The sequence below is a fragment of the Zootoca vivipara genome, chromosome 12 (genome assembly GCF_965207765.1).
Source record: "Zootoca vivipara chromosome 12, rZooViv2.hap1.1, whole genome shotgun sequence".
NCBI classification, from domain to species: domain Eukaryota; kingdom Metazoa; phylum Chordata; class Lepidosauria; order Squamata; family Lacertidae; genus Zootoca; species Zootoca vivipara.
Genome location: NC_142595.1, coordinates 37,168,670 through 37,194,094, shown reverse-complemented (window position 1 = coordinate 37,194,094; position 25,425 = coordinate 37,168,670). Strand labels below are relative to the sequence as shown.

Genomic DNA, 25,425 nt, shown 5'->3' with positions numbered 1-25,425 from the left:
GTGATTACCAGCAGTTCTCCTCCACAGCTGATGCTGAGAACTATAGCTCCCAGGGGGGCAGTGCAGAAAAGTGCACAACCGTTACAAGAGCAGGAGGGAGCCCTTGGGAAACAAATGAAGGTGGGTTTTTTTCTGAGTATGCACAAAGGACGCGTGCAGTTATCCACTCCTGAAGTAAAGGGAAAGGAGTTTGCACTCGTTGTGGTTTGAGATTTTAAAGTGACAAATAAAAGCAAGCTAATGAATACATGTTAAGCAGAAATAACTAAAACAGATTACACCATAGAATTAAGGTCTTTCCGATTTCAAACTTACAAACCAGCAAGGATCAAGATGCTCTGGAGTCTCCAATGTTCAGCCCAGCAACCAACTGAAATACTGGGTGCTACTTTGCTTTGTCTTTGACAACTGTTACTTATTGAGGGTTTGCTCCAGAGAGTGGCAAGGCTGGGCATTTGCTGGGGCCCAAAGAGCAGCAGAATGCTCACTGCCCTAACACTGTTACATTTTCTAGAGAATATTCAATAAAATCAGATGCAGCCAGAGAATTTTCTTATCTCCCACCTCTTCCAGATTAGGGGCCACCAGTGAGGGTGCCATGCCCAAAGCCCCCCAAATCCTGGTGCTAACACAGTCAATATTTATGTATACTGCACCGCAGTGCACATGATATTACACAGGTAAAAACAGATAGATCGCTGGCCCCAAGAAACTTACAATGGGAGATATGAGGGCAGGGATGAAAAAATGCAAGTGTTGCAGTTATGTGTAAAGCTTGGCTGCAGTTGGGACTAAGGAGAAAAGTAAAAGGCCTGTGGACTTTGTTCAGGAGTAAACCCCACACTTTTGAGGAGGGGTCTGAAGGAAGGCAGGGAGGCGGCACCACATTTGATTCTGGGGAACTCAAGACTGTTCACAGTGCATTGAAGGAGATTGGAGTGGAGTGGGCGAGATGTATTTTGACTTGAAGAAATCGAGGGAAACGGGATTGGAGAGATCTGTGAGCATTTTCACCCCTCCCATTCTGAAAATCTGGTGATATCTGCTGTTGAGAGGGAACAGTTAGGAATTGTTACTTTGTTGTTTTTCAGTCCTGACTCTGCTCTCTGCCGTGTGCTGTGTGCAGTTTAATATCTTCTGTAGACAAGATGGCTAAGTGAGAGGCTGTAACACTCACAAAGCCAGATCTGTAAATATGCAGTAGTTAATAGAAATAAATGAGGAATGTTTTGAAACCTCTACAAATGCTTCTGCTGTTTACTGCTGATTTGGTGCTCATAAAGCCCAGTTATGAGTCCATGATTCCCGGGTGTATGCTGAAGGTGTTCCAGACGTCCTGCCCAGGCATAGGGGCCTAAGAAGACCTGGACAGATCCTGGCATTTACCCACATATGGTAGCAGGCGGATGGTTGCTGGTAGCAGGCTGATGGTTGCAGATGGCTATTGATGGTTGGATAATTGGATGTTTCTGATCCATTTCCATCTGATGCTGCACATCAGAGTTGAGCTGTGAGCTGAAGCTGTTTTTCAAGCTGCTGTTTGATTTACAGAAAAGGTATGTTGCTGGCTGCCAAGAAGACAGCAGAGACGCTTTTCCAGTTTGCCTGTTAATTGTGCTGAGTGGGGAGAGAAGTTGCTGAGAGAGTCAAGAGTATTTGGGGTGCATGAAGGGAAGTGTCTTGCTGTTAACAAAACACAGGCATGGCTTCTGCACATTCTGGCCAGATGTCTCTATCTTTTCCTCTCCTTACACCAGAGACCTATCCTACGTGGCAGGTCAAAATGAAAGCACTTTTACAAAGGGAAAAGCTTTACCATACTATAGAAGATGACCCCCCCAATGAGGATGATGATGGATGGCCAGCGTGGCACGAGGCAGACATGAGAGCCAGGGGGACAATTATTCTGAGTGTCCAGGACCAGTTGTTGGTCAATTTGGAGAACCAGCAGACTGCACGGGCTGTTTGGAATAAACTTCGAGATATGCATCTAAGACAAAATGCAGGCTCCAGTGTGCTTTTCTTTAAAAAGCTGTGTAGGCTGGAATTACAGAAAGATGGTGATTTGCCCAGCCATCTAGCCCAATTAAAACGTCTCAGACAAGATCTTGTCCAGCGAGACTTAAATATTTCAGAAGCTGTTTTTGCAATGCTTATCATAAACAGTTTGGATGAATCTTATGATGCTGTAGCTGCTCAATTGTCGTCTTTGCCCAATGACCGTCTAACAGAAGATTATGTGTCTAGCGTGCTCTTGAATGAGTGGGATCGCAGACAGACTGCTAGAGAAAGCAGGGACAAGGCTGTTGGAAATGCTTACAAGCCTTCAACAGGGGAAAGTGAAAGTGTTGCAAAAGCTCTTAAAATGCGCCGCTGTTTTTCTTGCGGAGAGGTCGGCCATTTTAAAAATCAGTGTAAAAACTCTTCAAAAAAGAAGGGCAACTTCAAAGGCAAAGGGGGAGGAGGCCGAAAACCCCAAGGGCCAGCTGCATCAAAGGCTTTGATCTCACGCAGTTCTAATCAACTCACACGTTCTGTTTTTGTTGTCGACTCAGGAGCGACAAGGCACGTGGCCAATGATAAAAATATCTTTCTTCATCTTGAGAAACAGGGAGGAGCAATTCATCAAGCGGATGGAACGACTATTAAAAGTTTGGCTCAGGGAACGGTTTCTTTGCAGAGCCTTAATGCAACAGTTAAAAATGTTATGTATGCTCCTCATTTGCAGGATAATCTCTTGAGTGTTTCTCAGCTAGACGCTCAAGGATTTAAAGTGGTGTTTGCAAACTCTCGGTGTGAAATTCTTCGAGATAACAAACTCATTCTTTATGCTAAGTGTGTTGATGGTTTATATGTATTGCCTTTTGTTACAGGTACAGCTGCTGGAGCAACTAAAGAAACTGAAAAGGCATGCTGTAATATATCAGTAGATAAGAATGAGAAATTGCATAACCATTGTATTCATGATTATCATCGTTTGTTTGGTCATTTGCATTTCCAGGCAGTAGGTAAAATGCAAAATATGGTTGAGGGCATGAAAGTTCAAAAGTGTCCTTATCATATGAAATGTGTCTCATGTGCAGAGAACAAAATTAAGCAAGCTCCCAAAGGTACAAAATCTGGGAGGGAGGTTAAGAAACCTTATGAGATTGTGCATGCAGACTTGGTTGGACCTCTAGCGCTCTCTAGAGGAAACTCATGTTATTTTTTGGTTCTGATAGATGCCTATTCTAGATATGTTTGGGTCTATATGTTACAAAAGAAGTCTGAAGCCTTCTCTAAGTTTCAAAAATTTTGTGCATGGCTCAGGAATGTTCACGATGAGCATGTACGTTGTCTTTTTACTGACAGGGGTGGAGAATTTTGTTCAGAACAGTTTGAAAACTTTACTGCTGAACAGGGCATAGAGCACATGACTGCCACGCCCAGATCTCCATGGCAGAATGGTTTATGTGAAAGAGTAAACCAGACCTTGCAACAAGGAATTAAAACTCTGTTGCATGATTCAGGCCTACCCAACCCCTTCTGGGCTGAAGCTCTATCGTGTTTCACCTATATTTACAACCGCAGATATCAATCAGCCATTGATTGCACCCCATACGAAATGCTGTTCAAAAGGAAACCGTTTGTAAAACATTTAAAAATTTTCGGTTCTGAAGTTTGGGTGCACACTCTGCAAGGTGACAAACTGAGCAAATCTGGTCAACATGGCATTTTTCTAGGTTATGAAAAAGGTTCCTATCGTGTGCTGATGACAGACACAAACACAATTAGGCTGACCAGAAGCATGGATTGTAATCCAAAATGGGACAAAGTTGGCATTTTTCAATGTCATCCCATTTCAGATGATGAGGTGGTGAAACCAATTAACAAAGAGGCAAACCCTGTAACTGATGCTGATGGTAGCACAGATTCTGACACTGATACAGATGATCAGAATGAAAAGACCTCTCTTAAGATATCAGATGGGTCTGACACTGATCTAGAGGTAGAATCTTTGCCAGATACAGGTCACCATTCTCCCAAGGAGGAGGAACCAGACCCAGAGGATCCCAGAGTATTGCGTAGATCTGAGAGAACTACCGTGTTTCCCCTTTTTTAAGACACCGTCTTATAACTTTTTTTTCATCAAAATACACAGGGTGGCTTATTTTCAGTGGGTGTCTTATTTTTTTATTACCGGTACTTTTTATTACCTTATGGTCTCCTTGGCCGGGCCACGCCGCTGACTCGGGGCGCTGCTGGGCGCTGTGTGCAGCACTACTGGGCTCTGTGAGCACTCGGCGCTGCCTGCCTTGCCTGTCTCCCTGTTTCTGTTTAGGGCTGGAGGAGGGTGCCAGGTTTCTTCCACCAGCCCCATCTCTTCCAGATGTTGCGGCAGATGTGCCCGCAGCCAGGCTCTGTGGGCAAGCCAGTTTTGCGTGTGTGTGGGTATTTTAATGTGAAATGCAAACACAGTACAGTATGTCAGTAATTGCAGAGTCCTTTTATTGAAGGGGGGTGCAGGACTGCTGCTGCTGTTCCCCAAAAGCTGGGGGTGGGTGGGTGGAGACTCGGATTATAGCCTTGGGTTGGGTTGCTTTTGAACTGGAGAGCTGTTTCTGGTGCAAAGCATTTGCCCTGCTGTGGGCAGTGCCTGGGTCTATTTCTTGGTTGCTGGGGGTGGGGCGGGGGTAGGCATAGGATTTTTGGGGAGCTGGCAGGGGGTAGGTTATGGGTACCTATAGGGCCAAGAAATAACAACAGCAACAGCCATCTTTTTTTACCTGGGGCTTGCAACTCCCATCCCCCTTTTCTAGATGAAAGAATCAGGCTTGTTTTAGAAAAAATATATCATATATATATATATAAAAGATTTCATTTTTAAAAAAATGTGGACATGGGCAAGAAATGTGTCTTTCGCTTGTATCCTCCCAAAAAGGTCGTTTCTTCACAAGACCTCAAGGAGCTCTAGTGCAGGTTAAGGCAGCTGGCCTGGGAGCGTTTTGCGCGAGGCGTCTCCTGCCTCCGCGCGATCCTCAAGCCAAGCCTTCCGTTCCAGCTGATCTTCTGGGCGGTCACAGATCCACTATTTACACCCGGTCGGCCCTTTCGTCTCCTGCTCAAGAGCCTTATACCAGTAAATTAAGTCCCGGGGTTGGGGGCAGAGAGCAGCCCGTCAGGTTTTCGCGTAGCCTCCTAGAGAGAGGCGCTGGCGGCAGCCGCCGTCTCCGCGCGCTCCAGCAGCCGGCGCTGCGGGGTGCTCCTGAGCGCTCGCCGCGCTCCAGCAGTCGGTTCCAGGCGGCGGGGAGGCAGGCCTCCTCGGTGGGCCAGGCGGAGGCCTCTGGCTCAGGTGCTCCGCCCAGCCCGACAGGGCGCTCCAAGCGCTTGGCGCTGCGGAGCGCTCGGCGCGCTCCACGCTGCAGCTGCCAGTTCCGGGCGGCGGGAAGGCAGGCCTCCTCGGCCGGGCCAGGCGGAGGCCGCTGGCTCAGGCACTCCGCCCGGCCCGGCAGGGCGCTCCAAGCGCTCGACGCTGCAGAGCGCTCTGCGCGCTCCACACTGCAGCCGCCAGTTCCGGGCGGCGGGAAGGCAGGCCTCCTCGGCTGGGCCAGGCGGAGGCCGCTGGCTCAGGCACTCCGCCCGGCCCGGCAGGGCGCTCCAAGCGTTCGACGCTGCAGAGCGCTCTGCGCGCTCCACACTGCAGCCGCCAGTTCCGGGCGGCGGGAAGGCAGGCCTCCTCGGCCGGGCCAGGCGGAGGCCGCTGGCTCAGCTGTTCCGGCCAGCTTGGCAAGGCGCTCCAAGCGCTTGGCACTGCGGAGGCAAGACCGCTGGCTCGTGCGCTCTGCGCGCTTGCCGCTGCAGCAGCAGCCAGCTCCAGGCACCGAGCTGGCAGGCCTCCTGCTGCTGCCGCAGCCGGTGTTCTGAGTCCCACTGGCTGGCTGGGGCGCTCGGCGGTCTCGCTCCACACGGCATGGAGGTACGTCTTATTTTCGGGGTGTGTCTTATATTCGCAAATCTTTAAAAATCCTGCCATGGCTTACTTTATGACTACGTCTTAAAAAAGGGGAAACACGGTACCAAGGGACAAGCACCTAAACGATTTTCTAAAGAATTTGCTAAAGCTGCTATTTCAGATATGGCTACCACTAGGAACCCAAACTCAGTTTTTGAACCAACTAACTACAAAGAGGTTCAAAATTTACCTGAAAAAGATGCTGAACCTTGGCTTAATGCCATGAAAGCTGAATTGAATTCCCTAAAGCAAAATGACACGTGGGAATTGGTTCCAGCAGAACCAGGCATGAAACTTGTAGACAGCAGGTGGATTTACAAAACCAAGACTGATCAGACTGGTAAAGTGGTCAGATATAAAGCCAGATTAGTTGCACGTGGTTTTTCTCAAGTTCCTGATCAGGACTATCATGAGACATATTCACCGACAGTCAAATTTGAGACAGTTAGGCTGTTGATGAAAATTGCTGCAGAAGAGGGCATGACCATATCTCATCATGACGTAAATACTGCGTTTTTGTACGGAATTCTCAACGAGAGTATTTACATGTCACCGCCAGATGGAGTGCAGATAAAAAAGGGAATGGTGTGTAAATTAAAAAAATCCCTGTATGGTCTAAAACAAAGCGCTCGATGCTGGCACACTAAGCTGACAGACGTGCTGTTTTCCTTAGGTTTCCAGCAAGGAAAGGCTGATTCTTGTGTTTTTGTTAAAGAATCTAACCAGCACAAATTGTACTGCATTTGTTTTGTGGATGATATTTTGTTTTTCTGGAAGGATGCAAATATTTACAAAACCACTCTTGCAAAACTGCAAAAGCATTTTGATATGAAAGACCTAGGGGAAGTCAGCAATTATCTCTCACTGGAAGTAGAGAGAAATAAGCAAGGTGATGTTTTGCTGCATCAATCACGTAAGATCAATGATGTGATTGAAAAATTAAATCTGACAGATGCCAATTCTGTAGACACCCCCATGGTCACAGGGTACCAACATGATACTAATGCTAATGTTTTTCCTGACACTACATTGTTCAGAAGTGTGTTGGGTAAACTTAGTTTTATAGCAAGGTGCACAAGACCAGACATTGCTGTTAGCGTAAATTTGCTCAGCAGATATGTAAATCAACCTACAGTGCAAGACTGGAAGGCACTGAAACGCATAGTTAGGTATTTAAAAGGCACTATGCATTACAGGTTGAAGCTTACTAGCCAAAAATCTGGAGGTCTTGAGATCTATGCCGATGCCAGTTTTGGTAGTGATACAACTGATGGCAAGAGCACCTCAGGTGTGTGTTATTTGTACAATCAGTGCCTATTTGATTGGTCTTGTAAGAAACAGGCAACAATAAGCATGAGTTCATGTGAAGCAGAACTCAACGCTTTAAATTTTTCCCTCATGAATGTAGAGTGGTTATTGCAACTATGTGAGGATATGAGAGTTAAAATTTGTTGTCCAATTCAAGTTTATCAGGACAACAAAGCCTGCATAGAACTAATCCATTCAGAAGGGTGCAAGCAAAGAACAAAACATTTGCTAATCAAATTGCACCGTGCCAGAGAATGCATTCAGAAAGGAGTTGTAAAAGTCTCATATATGCCAGGGAAAGAAATACCTGCTGATGCTTTGACTAAAGCTGTTAATAAGGAACAACTTGGTATATATGTAAAGAAATTGCTTTTGTGCTAGATTTTCATAATGGTCAGAATGAAAAGGGGGAGGTTGTGAGCATTTTCACCCCTCCCATTCTGAAAATCTGGTGATATCTGCTGTTGAGAGGGAACAGTTAGGAATTGTTACTTTGTTGTTTTTCAGTCCTGACTCTGCTCTCTGCCGTGTGCTGTGTGCAGTTTAATATCTTCTGTAGACAAGATGGCTAAGTGAGAGGCTGTAACACTCACAAAGCCAGATCTGTAAATATGCAGTAGTTAATAGAAATAAATGAGGAATGTTTTGAAACCTCTACAAATGCTTCTGCTGTTTACTGCTGATTTGGTGCTCATAAAGCCCAGTTATGAGTCCATGATTCCCGGGTGTATGCTGAAGGTGTTCCAGACGTCCTGCCCAGGCATAGGGGCCTAAGAAGACCTGGACAGATCCTGGCATTTACCCACAAGATCACCCTATTCAACAACCCAGGATGCATTCAGGTTTGCAAAGGCGTGAGGCAAGGTAAGGCAACACAATTTTCTCTGGAACTGCTTTTCAATAAAATAAACTGGGAGCAAAATGCATCAAGCTTTTACTGACTGCTGCATGATACTTGATAATTATACTGTGGAAATGGAATGGAAAATTAAACTGGGGGTGGGGGTGGGGGGAGATCACACAAAACTGGCCTGGAAATGAATATATAAAAATGAAATGGATGCAAATTAAGTATTGCCCAGAAGCCTCCATTTAAACAAACAAAGTAAAAATTGAAAAACTGGGAATTACATCTTGTTCGACCAACAAATGACAAAATCCAGCCCTTTGGGAGACAAATCCAAGCATCAGAAGAAAGGTCTGCCTTAACGGAATAAATTCATATAGTAATTACTTGTCAATGAACGGCGAAATGAAAGCTAAAGGAGAAATTAACAACTCGCCACTGAAACCTCCTGTGGATATATGCCATATAGCGTGGTGTAGAAGTCTGTTATATCTATGGTTGGTTGACAACATTAGCTGATGTAGTATGACAACATTAACTCGTACAAAAAGAACTGTGGAACGATGTATGCACATACTGTTTCTTTGTTCCCATATGCCATGGGAGAAACATGACAGGGGATTGGTATAAAAGAGCTGCAATACGAGGCCATCTATGATATCAAGTGTAGAAGGGCCAGCTATTTGGTCTGCCAAGCAAGACAACAGGTGGACTTTCCCACTGTACAGAATAGATTCCCAGGGATCAAGTGCATCCCCTTGGCAGAAATAAAATGTGATGGGGTGATCCAATGACGAACCCGTTTGGTTCCCAGTGGGAACAACATGCTCAAGATGGAACGGAATGGCGAGGCGATTCTGTACATTCATTGAGGAGGAACGAACAAGGAAGAGCCAGATAGTATTAATTTAGGAGGCTCTGATTTGGACAAAGACAAGAGCAAATCTGCAACCTCCTTGGTTAACTCTGTCTCTCTTACTCCCAACAGTGGATATGTGCCCCTTAGCATAACAGAGTTAATGTTTTCCAGTACGTATTTGGGTTATCCATTTGTTATTTAGTGTCCATTTACAAAGGGCAATTGAATGAGCGATGGGGCAAATCCTTAACCATGGCAGTTTGACAAGGCACAGGCCAAAATATTTTTCCGGTCATCGTTTGGAATCTAAATGTTTGATGAGGGTAATAATAATAATTGCAAGGAAGTGAATCAAAAGGCACCCACCAAGGAAAGATGGAAGGCATAACTGTACGACAAACGGGTCTATTTGGCATGCTCTCTCACATACCCTGCACAAACAGAGGGTGGTTGGGAACCTGGGAATTATAATTTTTGCAAGGATGTTGAGAATTCTCTGTAGGTGTCCCCCACATCATAGGGAACCAGGTAGAGTTGGGAGGCTTCTTGACACCCTTTAAAGCAGGTGCAGGGAATATTCTTCAGTCCAACGGTCACATTTGCTTTCGGGCAACCTGCCAGGGGCCACATGCAAAGTGGTGGGCAGGACCAGGGGCAAAAGTGGGTGGAGAAAGAAATGCAAATTTTGCCTGTGTACAGTAGGCTGGTTTCAGCACGCATTCATACACCCCTCTCCATACAGCCAAGCAAGGGGCATTGTTCAAGGACACATTCCAACCAGGGGAAAACATTTGAGAAGGGTGCAAAGCGAGGGCAGTGAGGGGTGCGGCCTGGGGAAAGCGGGTGTAGCCTGGAGACAGTCCTGAGGGCCAGGTGAGAGGCCCGGAAGGCCACATTTGGCCCCTAGACCCAAGCTTCCCCACCCCTGCTTCAGTGCTATGCATCAAATGTCAATTAATTTAACTGGTAATAATTCTGCCCCTTTCTCCACCCAGAATCCTTAGCATTTTCATTCTTTAAGGGGGCCATGAAGTTGGGGTGTCGAACAAAATTTAGAAAACTGCAGCTCCCACTGTTCCCTGGGAAGCGAGGGGAGCCATGGCAATTTGAAATGGAAAGTGAATCAAGTAAGCCAGACCTGGACCACATTCACACCACACGTCATATCACCCTAAACAATCATGGTTTCCCCCCCCCCAAAGAATTCTGGGAGCTGTAGTTTGTTATGGGTGCTGATAAGTTATTGGGAGGCCCCTATTTCCCTCACAGATCTACAGTTCCCAAAGCTCCCTGTGAAGAGGGATTGACTGTTAAACTACTCTGGTAATTGTAGCTCTGTATGGAGATTGTCCCCGGGGGCGGGGGGGGGGCGGTCACCAGCTCACAGAGGCACAACTATAAAGTAAGTCCAAATTCACTGGAAACTTAAATTAGTCTTGCCCTCCCCAACCTTGGAACAGAAGCAGTTTTCAGGGCCCTTTTAAAACAAACAAACAAAAACCATGTATAAGCCCACAGAAATTCAAATGCTGCTGCACAGGGAAATCGCTGAGAAGGATAACCTTGTCTAAGGAAGAGCACAAAAGGGATATGGCTCAGCGGGTGAACCCTCCCCTTGCTCTGCCGTCAAACAGCAGGCACGTCATACCTTTGGAGGGTGGGACTGCTGCAAGCGTTTCTATTCCTGTGCCCGCTTCTCTCCTGCCTGGGCATTTGTCCCGTTGTCAGCAGCAGCTGGGGTGACGCCACTCGCTATTTATTTAAAAGGCTGGAAACACAAGATGTCCCAAAGTCCCAGGCCGGAGGCTGGCTGCAAAGACTGCTTGCGGGGAACCCACCACCAAATTGCAGGCCCTCCAAGTGTCCCTCTTTTCCAGGGGCACCCCAAATTTACAGAAGCCGTCCCAGTTTTTGATTTGATTGCAGGTCCCGCTTTTCCTTAGGATGTTCCTATTTTCATCAGAGAAATGTTGGAAGGTATGGAGTTATGTGACCAAGGAGATGTTACAACTTTTAGAAGACTAGCCCTATATAGTTTTATTATGTTTTTATACATGTTGCCGCCCAGAGTACTGTATGTTATTATTATCAATATTATGGAATAGGATGTCCCTATTTTCTTTGGAGAAATGTTGGAGGGTATGCAAATACTCAACATGAGGGGCAAGACATGGGGGCATTGAGGGTTTCACCGCTTTGGGGAACTGTAGCCGTTCTAGGCCCTCAATATGAGAACCTGCGTACTCTCCACATAGTCTGTACTTAAAGCATCCTGGGGGTTGTTTCAGGGCCAGTTTCACCCCTTTTCTAGTCACTTCCGGGTTCAGTGTGATGTTTGCGTGTGCAGCCACGCACATATATGGACGCACATAAAATGGTTGTTGCCTGTAATCAATACAGTACACTGATTGAATGTAAAACACATTTTTGCATCCGTGCTTCACTGCAGGAGCCTTTTTGAGAAACCGGAAGAAGCAGAATAATTTACAAGTTAAGAAACAAAAGCTGCCACTGCACATATACTACGTAAAAGAACGAAAGTTTACTACCCCAGCCTTCTCTCTCCCTACTTCTCTTCTTCCCCAACCTTATACTGTCTATAATATTAAGTGTCTCAGATCGAATATAACTCATCTGCAGAAAAGATTCTATGAACGGAAAACTGAGGGGCTGTGTGTACTTTTGTAATTCAAGAGAATCTTTGACAAAAACAATTTTTTAAAAAGTTCCTGCGACTATACTCTGTTTTTAACTGTTTCTAATTCTAAATTGTTGTAGCCTACCCTAGGACCTGCTGGTGAAGGGCCAGTAGTAGTAGTAATAATAATAGTAGCAGTAGTAATAATAAATATTATTTAGCGGCAGGAGAGATCATATTTTTCATTATTGTTATTATTCCCTAGCACCAGAACCAACACAGCCACTAATACACAAGGAAACAAGTGCCCCTGAATGCTCCTTGATTAAAAATGGTCCCTGCAAAAGCTTTAGCAAACCTACCAATTAAAAGCAATGCTGATTTTCGTATTTCCATAAGCACTGCACAAGCGGGAACTATGTGTGGAGAAATTACGAAAAGGGTGGTTTGTCACAGGACAGAAACACACGAGGCTCAGAAAAACACCATAGTTGCCACCGAGGAATGCCTAAGATGCCACAGGCAGGTTGACTGATTGTTTAAGACTGGCTGGGCCTGAACAAAATGGCTGCTGTACGCCAGGGTTAGCTTATGAGGTATCAACGGAATGGAAAAGTGACAAGTGGTCATGAGGAAGAGCATGACCCTGGTCCTTACAACGGACTCATATGGCTGTCACAGACCATACATTTAAAGCAAATGGTTTCCCTCAAAGAATCCTGGGAAATGTAGTTTGTTATGGGTCCTGGGAATTGTAGCTCTGTGAGGGGTTGCTCTCTGCTGCACTGTGCTTCCCATTACCCAGCCTGGTCAAGCAAGTGGTAAAGTGACACATTTATTGGCTGGGCAGGGGGAAACCTTAAATGTATTCCTTAAAAACAAAAAACAAAAAAAAACCTTTAGATTTGAAGGTAATCCAGAAATATTCAGAATCAGGGCTGGTCCTCTCTCTGTTCTGCCTTAGATACCTCCGCCTACATAGATAGGCAATGCCCAGTTTTCAGAATTAAACTCTGCACATTTTCAGAGGCACTCAGCGGTTTTTGAAAATGGTATATGCCAGACCTTCCCTTCCCTCACTCAGCCGGTGCGCAAATCTACATGAACAACCATTCAAAGCCTGAAGATGTATTCACAAATAAGAATCTGGTGCAAACAGGAAGAGCGTACAGTCTCTCATGGGCTATGAATTTCTGAGGGGACATTTACTGGGAACTTTCGCAGGTGCCACAGGAGAGACACTGGCATACAAAGGTGGCATGCTGGCAACTTCTGGTATAGGGCCCACATTGTGTGGTGACGTTGGGATTGAGAGTATCACCAACCACATTGACTTCAGAGTTGGTTTCAGCCTTGCAGAAACGTGGCTGAGATGTGTTCCATTAAAATCCCCACTGATGGGGCCCTGAAGGGCTTATTTTGGAGGAAAGTGGCACGCTCCGACCTTAATTCAGTCCCCTGACTAGTGGAGTGGTGAACTGCTGTTACAAAGGGGCAATGGGAAAGCACTCTGCACATGCCTATAGACAACTCCTCTTTACTTGCTCCTAGAGCAAGACCTGACCACGAAAACCTGGCCCAAGTTAAGATTTGGGGAACTGGGCCTATGTTGTTGCTTCACACAATGCAGTGCGGTGAGCCAGTGCAGTGGTTTAAGTGTTGGACTAGAACGTGATATACTAGCATTTGTATCCCCACACAGCTTTGACGCTCCCTGGGTGACCTTGGGCCACTCTCTGTCAGCCTAACCTACCTCACAGGGTTGTTGTGGGGATTAAATGAGGAGGAGGAGAAAAGGCGGGATATAAATGCAATCAGTCATAGGAGCCAACTCATAGTGGCCAAGATCCCTTTGTCCCCTCTCCCCCATGAAATATTTGAGGGGGCTGAGCCTCCCCAAAGTTGATGGGCATTGCCATTCAAATTGGGGCACAATTCACCACCAGGAAGGTCTCCTGTGCAGATCAGAGACTTTGCTTAGCTTATTAACCTTTCCTGCAACTAGCAGAAGCTTGGAAAACTATTCAGAATAAGCAAATCTGTTTCCAATTCTGTCCATCTGCATCATTTATTTCCTTATGTATATATCTTACGTTGATTCCCCCTCCCCAAAGCAGCTCACAGGATAAAGAAAATATAAAATGATAATCAAACTGTCTTGAAAACTGCAGCAGAAAATGTAGAAGCAGCAGTAAAACTACACAGAACACCTATGATTTACGCACACATGGGAACTGGCATGACCTTGCTTGTAGAATGTGTCTTGCCTTGATTTATTTATTTTAATAACTCCAAGCAACAAAATGCAGCGTGGGCTGTTCTCTTAAGAGGACAGGAAGGTGCCTTCTGCTTAGTCAGAACTTTGGTCCACCTAGCTCAGCACTGGCAGCTCTGACTGGCAGGAGCTCTGCAGGGTTTCAGGCAGCTGCACCTGGAGGGGCTGGGAATTGAACATGGGACCTTCTGCATGCAAGGCAGATGATATACTCCTTGAGCCACAGCCTTTCCCTTACATTGCAGGGTATCTCAGGAAGGTTCTGAGGAGAATGATTTTTTAAAAAAGAAAATGGAAGGTGAAACAGTAGGCATTGAGGTCCCTCTGTCTTTGCCTGCCACAATTACCACCCTGCAAAAAGTCTATTTTAAAAATTTTAAAGCACCAAGGACATGCATGCACAAAACAGTAAAAAAAACACTAAAGACCCACTCAGATCCTACTTACCGGAGCGGAATTTGCTTCGGATCAGCATGGATCGTTCAGAAGCCAGGAGTGTCATCTTTGGAGTCTTTGCAGGTATAATCCCAAATCTGAGGTAGGCCCCATGGATATTCAGAAGGGGGGGGGAGGAAAAGAGGGAAGATAAGTAAATGATGAATTAATCTCCAACTAGGATCTTGAGAAGCCAGCAACAGACCTTTTAAACAGAGTGTCTGGGCCTTGGGACACAGAGTTGGATATCAGCAAGAGTGGAGACGAGGGACATCTGGGTTCAAATCCCAACACAGCCATGACTCTTTCATTGTGACCTTGGGGCAGTAACTTTCAGCCTCACCTGTCACCTACCTCACAGGGTTGTTTTGCAGATAAAATTTGGGGGGGGGATCATGGATGCCACCCTGAGATTCTCAGAAAAAAATGTAGGCTTAAAAATGCAACACTTAATAAACTAATCTACCTCACTGGGTTGTCGTTGTAAGGCCAATGCTGTGTAATGGTTAGCAACTACTGGACTAAGATTTGGGAAGTCGGGATTGTTCAAATGTCTGCTCAGCCATGAGGTTCACTGGGTGACCTTGGCCCAGTCACTGTCTCTCATCCTAGCCCATCTCACAGGGTTGTTGGAAGAGATAAGTGTGATATATTGAGCACCTTGGGGGTGGGGCGGGGGAGTGGGAAGGTGGGATATAAATATAAATAAATAAATATAAATTCGAGGGAGGGGCAATGGAGGGAGGAGCATTCAGGTCCTCCTGAGTTCCTTGCAGGGGCGGGTGAAACAAAATAGCAAAATTTTAGGAGCAGGCAAGTAGCAGAAACGCAGCAGCAGGTGGAGCAGTTCCGTCGCTAAAGATGCAGTTGGAGACGGGGCTTGACCTGTTGAGTTTTTGCCCTGTTTAAAGGGGCAGGAGCCCAGCTGGCGGCGTGTGTGGAAGAAAGAAGAGCGAGAGAGATGATTTGACTGTTGTTGTGTTTTTTTAATCACCTGCTGTCCGCATGCACCCGCGATCTTCTCCTCGGGGAGAAAGCCCAGGAGGCGAGTGCCCTGCCTGTGCCATCGCCCTAAAGCCTCTCTCAAGGAACCCAGGAGTCCTGGCTGTCCCTTCCGCCTCCCCGCTACAGCCCTTTTCAAATGCCAGCCCCTTCCCCAAAGCCCAGGGAGACCCAGGCGCCCCGACTCACCGGAATGGACGGTGCAACCCTTTTCCTTCTCCTCCTCCTCCTCCTCCTCCTCTTCCTCCTTCTGCTTGGCTTGGGGGGCGCTGGGAACCGTCCGCCCCCGACGGCTTCTCCTGGAGGGTCTGCCGGCGGCCTTTCCTGGGGGGAGGGGGTGGCGTCCTTCTTTTCCTCGCTGCCTAGGTAAGGATGGCAGCGGCGAGGGACGGCCAGGCGCACGGACCTCCGGAGGAGAGGGTTGGGCCGACGGCTCTGCCCCCCGCCTGGGGGTCGGACGCCACCGCGCCCCCCTCCCCGTCCCAGGGCAGCTGGGATGTCCCCGTGCCTCTGCCATGCACCCCCTCCCCGAGGGTGCCACCTGCCGCGACACCCGACACCGGGAACGCGCTGCTGGCTCAGCAAGGACCACCCCCCCTCCGCCATCCTCCCCGTCTTCGTCCTCCGCCCCCTTGCTCCCCACTGATCGCCACCGTCCCGCCTCCTTATGCTGGCCAGGAGATCCTCCAGGCTGCCCAGCAAATCTTGCTGTTAGGGACATCCAGGAGTCCTGACAGCATCCCTTGCGAGCACCGAGGGTTGGTACTTGGTAGTGGACACCCCCCTCCCCGGATTCTTCAAGGAACCCAGGTGTCCTAGCGCCCCCGTCCCGCCACACGCTCCCCATTTGTTTATTTATTTTTTGTTTGTTTATGCATACAATTTATACCTCGCCTTTTATTCCAAGGAGCTCAACTTCAAGGTAGAATACAGCCCCCTTCATTTGATCCCCACACAAACAACCCTGTGAGGTAGATTCAGGGTGAGAGGCAGTGACTGGCCCAAGGTCACCGCACCTGGTGGACTTCATGGCCGAGTGGGGATTTGAGCCGTGGTCTCCCAGGTCCCAGCCTGACACTCTAACCACTACACCTCACTGTCTCTCATCCCTAAGCACCATTGCCCGCCCACTATTTCTTCTCTTTCTCTCTCTTTTTTATTATAAATTATCTTTATTAAATTTCAAATCAATACACATAATCACACAAATCATAAAACTTACAACTTACAAATTTACAAATATGCTGCCACATACACCCGGACAACATCATTACTGGCCCCAACAACATCCAACATACCATCTCAGGACTATTTAATTGCTCATCTTCTAACATTGTGTATGCCATCAAATGCCAACAGTGCCCTTCAGCTCTCTATATTGGACAAACAGGCCAAACCCTACGCCAAAGGATAAATGGACATAAATCTGACATCAGGAACCAGAAGACAGAAAAACCAGTAGGAGAACACTTCAATCTCCCAGGACATTCTATACAAGATCTCAAAGTAGCTGTCTTACTACAAAAGAATTTCAGAAATAGACTGGAAAGAGAAGTTGCTGAATTACAACTTATCACCAAGCTCAAAACCATGGAGGGACCTGGTTTGAACAGAGATATCGGATTCTTAGCTCATTATACATGATAAGCGATCTTCAGCCATCTCAACCCTTGCTTTTTCATGCAAAACCATTTGCAGTCGTTTTCGGTCATCAACAGCTATCAGTCAGTCAATCACCCACTTCCACCACCCTTCTGAGTGATCCCCCCTCCCCTCCCCATCCCCACCCCCTCCCCACCCCTTCTCTACATAAGTGCCTGGGGACTTCTATTTCACTGTATCTGAAGAAGTGTGCATGCACACGAAAGCTCATACCAAAATAAAAACTTAGTTGGTCTTTAAGGTGCTACTGAAGGAATTTTTTTTATTTTACTTCGACCCAGACCAACACGGCTACCTACCTTATTATTACTATGTAGCAGATGTTCTTCTCAAGGAACTCAGGAGTTCTTTCCACACAACACCCCTGGGTGTCATCTCACAGTCACTATGTCTTTTCCAAGAAACTCAGGAGTTCCCAGGAAACACATCTGCTGCTGAGGTTGGAATCCTCAGGCCCTGGGTGGGGGTGCATAGCTCTCTGGGCCTCTCTGTCTGGTCCATGGGACTTTCCCCCCTAGACCATATCCACTCCCTTGGTCTCAACCCGTCACTGCCCCTCCAATGCATCCTCCATAGCTGCTTTCGCCTGGCTGCAATGTGTCCTGGAACATTTCACCCCACACAAAAAAAAGCTGGGTACTGTAGTTTTATCCCTTGCAGAGTTAATTCCCAGCAACCCTTAACACACTACAGTACAGTGTCCAGAATTCTTTGTGAAAGGTGATGTGCGTTGAATGTGCTTTCAAGGTAATAGTGTGTACACAGCCATAATGCATGTTGCTTGCCCAGATGAAGGAGCAGTATGTGGGTGGGTGCATAGAAACCTCTGACTTTTTAAGGGGGAATCGTCCCTGTTGTAGAAAGCTTGCTCTATCTCAGGGGTCTGCAACCTTTAAGACAAAAAGAGCCACTTGGACCCGTTTCCGAAGGAAAAAAATAAACTGGGAGCCGCAAAACAGGGACGTAATTAGAAATCAAAGGGCCCCATAGCAAAATTTGCTATGCCCAATAATCAATGCCCCAAAATGCCATAGAAAATTAATCAGTGCCTGATGTAAATAATAATTAATAATGAGGGCCCAATGTCATCCTCGCCATTATAAAAATAACTTTGAGTTTGGGCTGCCTTGATTACTGGGAATGGGCAAAACTCTGACTCCCTTATTAGGACACCTGTATGGTTTCATGTGTGTTGCTCCCATCAAGTGAACTTATAAAATTTCCTCATATTGAATCAACCCATTGATTAATACATCTACCTCAATCTCCTGACCAGGCCGGCAGGAGGCCACAGGCAGGCCGCAGGCAGGAGCAGCAGCAGCAAACACGCGCTCCGAGCCCGCAAGCCTTTTCTGCTGCTGGGCAGGAAGAAGCGCACCCGTTTTAAAAAATAAATAACTCCACCCCCGCCCCCCGTGAGCCTATTGGCTGCAGAAATGCGGCGGGGAGGGGCTGATGCAGGGAGGGGGCTGACCACGCTCCCCGGGCTGCTAACGTCACCTTGCGTCCTTTTTGCACAGCGCACGCGCACAGCGGAGTTGTGGACTCCGGCGGGCGCCGTGCGGGGCGCAGGCGCACAGCGCGCCGCCGCAGCTGTGTGCTCCAGCGGCGGTGGGCACCGCGCGAGTGTCTGGCGGGCGTGGCGGGCGCCGCCGCATGGCTCAGACGCCTCCTCCCCTCGTATCCGCTCCGGAGCTGCAGCAAAGGTGTAAAAGAGCCACATGCGGCTCCGGAGCCGCAGGTTGCAGACTCCTGCTCTATCTCATCTTTGTCTTTGGCCCCACCTGGAATGAGAAGGTGGCTTGCTCATGATTTTCCTAGGGAACCCAGGAATTATGTGTTGTGACGTGGGGTTTGTGATTTCAGCTCTCTTGACAAAACATGCTGGAGACAGTTCTCTAGTAACAGCTCTTTATTAAAGTGAACAAGACTGAAGACTGAGGAGAGGAAAGCTACATTTATAGGGACAGGGGACTAGCTAGGAAGGGATACATTTTGGAGGGAACAATATCACGCAATCACAGTGCTGCCTTTTGGAGGAAACCAATAAGACAGAGGATCCAAATACGGCAGCTTAAATGAACCAATAGTAGCTGTACCCTCTGGGACCAAAAGGCAGTTACTTTATCCTAATGCAAATACAGACAATAATAATACAGATATAAAATCCTTTGACTCAATACACAACACCCCTCCCCCCCTAGTGAGCACAGCAGACGTAATCCCTCAGGTACTGTGGGGTCCTACAACTTCTACCTGATCTCCTGACAACAGGTGTTGCAGGTTCTGGATTGGGTGTTACCTGTGGTGGAGGGGCTGCTATAGGGGTTTCATCAGGAACAGAGGGAGTCCCAGACATCTCAGGGTCCCCGACCTGTACCTCGTCATCATGAGGACTAGCAGACCCTGGTTCATTTGCTGAAGCCCCTGGTGACTGCACCTCTGGACCATTTTCACTCTGGTCTCGCAGCTGTGCGTCATTAGCCAGGGATGAATTATCTGACTCCTCCCTGCTGAGCGCCCGGCGCCTCAGCTGATCTATATGTCTCTTCCAAACTTGCCCATTTTCTAAGGTCACATAATAGGACACAGGTCCACTAGCCCGGGTGATCACACCAGCCACCCACCGCGGACCTCGTGAATAGTTCCTCACCCAGACCAGATCTTCAGGGGCGAGATACCTTGTTGTGTCAGTCTCAGCCTGGGGGGTTGCTCTTGAATTACGGTTTGGCATTTTATCTGGGTGGACATAATCCAGCACCGTTACCAGTCTTCTACCTAAGAGCAGCTCGGCTGGCGACTTGCCCGTCGCAGTACACGGCGTCGCATGCTGCAAAAATAACATTCGCGCAATGCGAGCCGACCAGTTACCCTCCATTAAGCGCGCAATGGATTCTTTGGCTGTTCTTACCATGCGCTCAGCCTGCCCATTGGAGGATGGGTGAAAGGGCGCGGATGTGACCCCTCTTATGAAGTTATCAGCCAAGAATGCCCTGAATTCTTGGGATACAAAAGCTGCCCCATTATCTGATACAATGGTCTCAGGTAACCCGTGGGTAGCAAACAGCTGCCTCAACACCTTGATTACGGCAGCTGATGCCATGCTAGGGACCATCGCCACTTCTAACCATTTGGAATATGCATCAACGATAACCAAAAAGACCTTCCCTTGGAATGGCCCCGCAAAATCTATGTGCAGCCGGCTCCAGGGAGTCCTGGACTGCTCCCACCAGTGGACTGGTGCTCTGGCCACTTCCGGCCGCACCTCTTGGCATGCCTTGCATGTTCGTACCCATTGTTCTATGTTCTGGTCCATTCCAGGCCACCACACATAACATCGGGCTAGCGACTTCATCCTGACCATTCCCGGGTGTCCCATGTGAAGCGTCTCAAGAACCCTGTTTCTCAGTGGTGCTGGGATGATCACCCTATCTCCCCATAGGAGACAACCCTTATGCATGGACAATTCGTGCTGCCTTGTCGCATAAGGCCTGAATTTTTCTTCATGCGGACCACCTGGCCACCCCCTCCCCACCCAAGTGAGCACACGGGAGAGAACAGCATCTTTCCTCGTTTTCTCAGCTATATCCGTAGCTGTTACAGGAGCCCCCAGAAGTGTTTCTAGCATCATAATGTGCTCCGCCGGAGCAGGATCCTCATAGCTCCCGCCAGGAAGGGGCAAGCGACTCAGCGCATCAGCATGGCACAATTGTTTCCCCGGCACATGGGTCAAGGTGTACTGGAACCCATTCAGGAATATTGACCAACGCAACATTCTGGGGGAGAGAATTTGTGGCGTTTGTTTGTTTGGGTTGAACAACCCTAACAGTGGTTTGTGGTCCGTTTCAATGGAGAATTGGCGACCGTACAAATAATCATAGAACCTTTTGATTCCGGACACAATAGCCAGTGCCTCTTTATCAATTTGAGCATAGTTGCGCTCCGTGGGCGACAACGTACGGGAATAGAAAGAGATGGGCTTTTCCGACCCATCCGGTTCCCTATGACTCAGCACAGCCCCCAGACCGTATTGAGAGGCATCACATGCCAGGACCAGCGGCTTTGACTCATCATAATGAGCAAGGACGCTCCTGCTACTCAGCATTCCTCGCAAGGAGTCAAAAGCCTTCTGCTGCTCCCGCCCCCATCGCCACACATTCTTTTTCTGCAATAGTCTATGTAATGGTTCAGCTACCGAAGCTTTCTGGGGTAAGAACGAATGATAAAAGTTAATAAGTCCCAGGAATGACTGCAACTCCGTCTTGTTCTGTGGTCGTGGTGCCTCGATGATGGCCTTAATCTTAGCATCTGTGGGGTGGATGCCTGATGCATCAATTTTAAACCCCAAGAAATCCACCGTTGGCACCCCAAAACTGCATTTTTCCTTTTTCAGTTGCAACCCCACCTCCTTGAACTTGAGCAACACTGCACGGACACGCGCAACCAGTTCCTGTGGGTCTTTTCCAGCAATCAAAACGTCATCAAAAAATGGCAAGACCCCCGGCAGACCTCTTAACAGGCGTTCCATTAGCCCTTGAAAAATCCCTGGGGCCACACAAACTCCGAACTGTAATCTGTTAACTCTGAACGCCCCTTTATGTGTGACAATAGTCTGTGCTTCCGCTGATTGTGGGGTTACTGGCAGCTGTTGGTAAGCTTGTGCCAGGTCAATTTTGGCGAACACCTTGCCCCCAGCCAGTTTAGCCAACAGATGTGATACAACTGGAATGGGGTATGAGTTTCCCCTGAGTGCCTTATTGATAGTACATTTGTAATCTGCACATATCCTGACTTCCCCATTTGCTTTAAGGGGCGTGACGATTGGAGTCTCCCACTTAGCAGAGTCCACGGGTGAGAGAACTCCCTGCTTGACCAATTTATCCAGCTCTGCCTCGATCTTGGGTTGCAGTGCAAATGGCACTCGCCTTGGTTTGAGTCGGATTGGAGCCACCCCGGGGTCCAACTCGAAGTCAACTGGGGGCCCTTTATAACAACCCAGTTTTCCATTAAAGAGACCAGCAAATTCCTTGCATAATACCTCGCTCATCTCAGGGCAGGTTTGGATTGAATTAAGCCCTGAGATACTCAGTCCCAGGGCAGGGAACCAGTCAGTGCCCAGGAGACTGGGGCGACTGCCCTTCGCAATCACCAGTTTGAGTACAGCCTGTTTGTCCCGGAACTGTACTCTCACGGCACACATTCCCATAACATGGATGCGGCCTGCTGAGTACGACTGCAAGGTTGCCGGAAAGGGCTCCAGAGGGGGCAACTTACCCCTGGGGAAGAATGTCTTCGCGGTCTGGTCTGACACGATGGTGAATGCAGATCCGGAGTCCACCTCCATGTCGCACTGCTGACCCTCAATCTTCACCTTGACGTGTGCCTTGCCTTGCGCTGGAAACTGCACGGCCCTCCCATTGATCTCCGTTACGTAGTGGCAGTCCTTTAGAAAACGAGTTGCTGTGGGCGGTCTGCGATGCTCCAGTCTAGGTGCTCCTGTCGCTCCCGACGCCGCCGATCTACAGACCCTGGCGATGTGACCCGTCTTTCCGCACGTCCGGCAGATAGCATCCCTGAAACGACAACTCTTCCTTTCATGGTTTCCGCCACAACCTGGGCAACTGCCTCGGCGATCTCTGTGCACTGTGCAGGCCTGACGCACCGACTCAACCCCACGGACTGGGCTCTGGCTTGGAGTAGCCTCTAGCTCGTCCATGGCATGCGCAACTTCTATCTGTGGCTTAGTGGCCTTGCGACTGGCATCAAGCTCCTCTCTTTCATAATTCTCCGTGGCGGTGGCCTCCTTCAAGGCTGAAGCAAGGGTAACCTCTTCTTTAGCCACGATGCGTCTTCTGGCTTTCTTGCTGCTCAGACCACCAATAAACCGATCCAGGAGAGTCTCTTCCAGATTTTGGAAGCCGCAGTGCTGAGCGAGCTTCCGGAGTTCAGCCAGAAATGCGGATACAGACTCCCCAGCATGCTGCTGCCTCTTATGGAACTCCATCCGCCGGGCCATCTTGGTCTCAGTAGGCGCCAAGTGGCTTGTTAGGCAGGCAAGAATATCTTTGAGAGATGTCTCACTCAGCTTCGCTGGAGCAAGTAATGCCTTGGCCAGCTTGAAGGTCTCGGGCCCACAGTAGCTCAGGAATGTGGCCCTTCTTTTGCTGGCATCGGTGATCCCTTGAGCCACTGCAAAGAACTCGAAGCGTTCGACATAGTCTTCCCATGTGTGGGGCTCTGATGGCTGGAAGGGCTCCAATACCCTTGGACTCTCCATTGTCCTAGCGGGCAGGGTCGTCTTCTCAGCTGGCCAGTGAGTCTTGTTCTCAGCTGCAATCCGGACTCTGAGGCAGGGTTGTGTTTAACCGCTCCTCAGCATTCCGGATCCCATGCTCGTCGCCAGTTGTTGTGACGTGGGGTTTGTGATTTCAGCTCTCTTGACAAAACATGCTGGAGACAGTTCTCTAGTAACAGCTCTTTATTAAAGTGAACAAGACTGAAGACTGAGGAGAGGAAAGCTACATTTATAGGGACAGGGGACTAGCTAGGAAGGGATACATTTTGGAGGGAACAATATCACGCAATCACAGTGCTGCCTTTTGGAGGAAACCAATAAGACAGAGGATCCAAATACGGCAGCTTAAATGAACCAATAGTAGCTGTACCCTCTGGGACCAAAAGGCAGTTACTTTATCCTAATGCAAATACAGACAATAATAATACAGATATAAAATCCTTTGACTCAATACACAACATTATGATTTCTCCACGTATCCCTTAGCACAAGCGTGGGGATTTTAGAAAAACGTTTGCCGGGGATACCAAGTCAGAATAATCTGAAATACTAGAAATTTGGATGGCTTCCATCAGAGCTGTCTTACCCATAGGCGCTAGGGGTGTGGGGCACCCAGGCGCTGGGCTCTCAGGGGCGCCAGGGCGAGAGTCCAGGACCTGAGAGTTGAGCCCAGGGAAGAGCCCGCCCGTTGGTTGGAGTGCTGCGGCGGGCTCTTCTGCTGCGCTGCGCTGCGAGTTCGGGGGCGACTGAGCCAGCGAGACGCTGAGGTGGCTGGCCAGCTCCACCCTCCTGTGCACCTGGGACTGGGCAACCGGGGGGGGGCAGGTGCCGGGCAGATCTTTGCACCCCAGCACCGCATATGCTTAAGACAGCCCTGGCTTCCATACACACCATACATGACTTCCCCCAAAGAATAATGGCCACTGTGGTTCTTTCCCTGTGCTGGGAATTGTAGCTTTGTGGGGGGGTCAGCTATGGTTCCCATGATTATTTCAGGGTGGGGAGCCCTTTGCTTTAAATGTGCTTTAGATGTATGCATGGCTTTTTTGCTGACAGATAATTTGGCAGTGTGCGGCGTAACCTTTTAATTATAGCAGTTGTGTGCTCAACACCGGAAAGGCACCTGGGGGCAAGGTGGGGAGGAGAATAAAAGCAGTTTTGTTTGTTTGTTTATTCATTGCATTTATATCCTTTCTCCCCTCCCAGGTGCAAAAGGCAGCATGCATGGTTGTCTCCCCTATTTCATGCTTCCCACAACCATGAGAGGCAGGTTATCCTGAAAGATGGTGAGGTGTCGTCCTGAGATGAATTTGGATTCAGATCTCCCTAGCACAAGTTCCACACTCTAAGCACGAGACCAACTGTTGGTGCGCATTTGTAGTGATGTGAGTACAGTAGAGAGGGACTTTTGATCCATGAGCATCAAAGCAGCATGAAACATCTACAACATTTGTGCATTCGTGGGGCAATCCCCATAGTTTGCCAGCAGCTTGGTAAACAGCTATCCCTTGGCAGCTTGGGAGGGCTTGCTGAGCCAACATTACCTTGATAGTTCTATGATGGCTGCATAAGCCATCTGCACTACAGTGAGGGGCGTATACTTTGCACATGCACAGAGGCCATCACTTCCTCCAACAGCAAACTCAGTGTTCCCAGGCAAAGTTAAATGGAGCTGAAACAGGGGTCCCGAGAAATAAGAGTGACAGTTGGAAAAGAGAAGCTGAAAACCAAGCAAGGAGGGAGGTGGGTGAATTGTCTTGCTTGAGACCCTAGCAGCTTCTGCAGGAAGGCTAGACAGAAACCCTCCTCTTGGTGCATGTGCGGATACAGTGATTTTTTTTTTTTGTGAGGTCCCACTTTTCTCTTTTTAAAGTTTCTCCAGAGGATTCCAGACCTGAGCCCTGCTGGCTCTGAAAATAAGCCCCTGGTTTTGTTTATAGGACAGGGAGCTTCCTTGCTGGAAACAGAAATGACCATCCTGTGCAATTGCTCCAGGTAGCCCTAAATGCAAACTGAGCCGAGACTGGCGATCAAAACAGGGGTCCTCTCATCATTGAGCCCAGCACTGCAAAAGACCCAGAGTGACTGAGGTGGGCGCTCACTGGGTCCCCT

General features: G+C 48.3%; 1 protein-coding gene across 2 annotated transcripts in view; it reads right to left on the bottom strand.

Annotated features, from left to right (window-relative positions):
• MAMSTR (MEF2 activating motif and SAP domain containing transcriptional regulator) overlaps positions 1-15,868 on the bottom strand; it is a 35,712-nt gene extending 19,844 nt beyond the window's left edge. For both annotated transcript variants that reach the window (XM_035136348.3, XM_035136349.3), the window contains exons 1-2: positions 15,546-15,868; positions 14,367-14,452 (exon numbers count right to left, since the gene is read on the bottom strand). In XM_035136348.3, the coding sequence (XP_034992239.3) occupies positions 14,367-14,421 (55 nt within the window). In that variant the 5' untranslated portion in view covers positions 14,422-14,452; positions 15,546-15,868. The remainder of the gene's footprint in view (positions 1-14,366; positions 14,453-15,545) is intronic.
• Between the last annotated feature and the right edge of the window lie 9,557 nt (positions 15,869-25,425).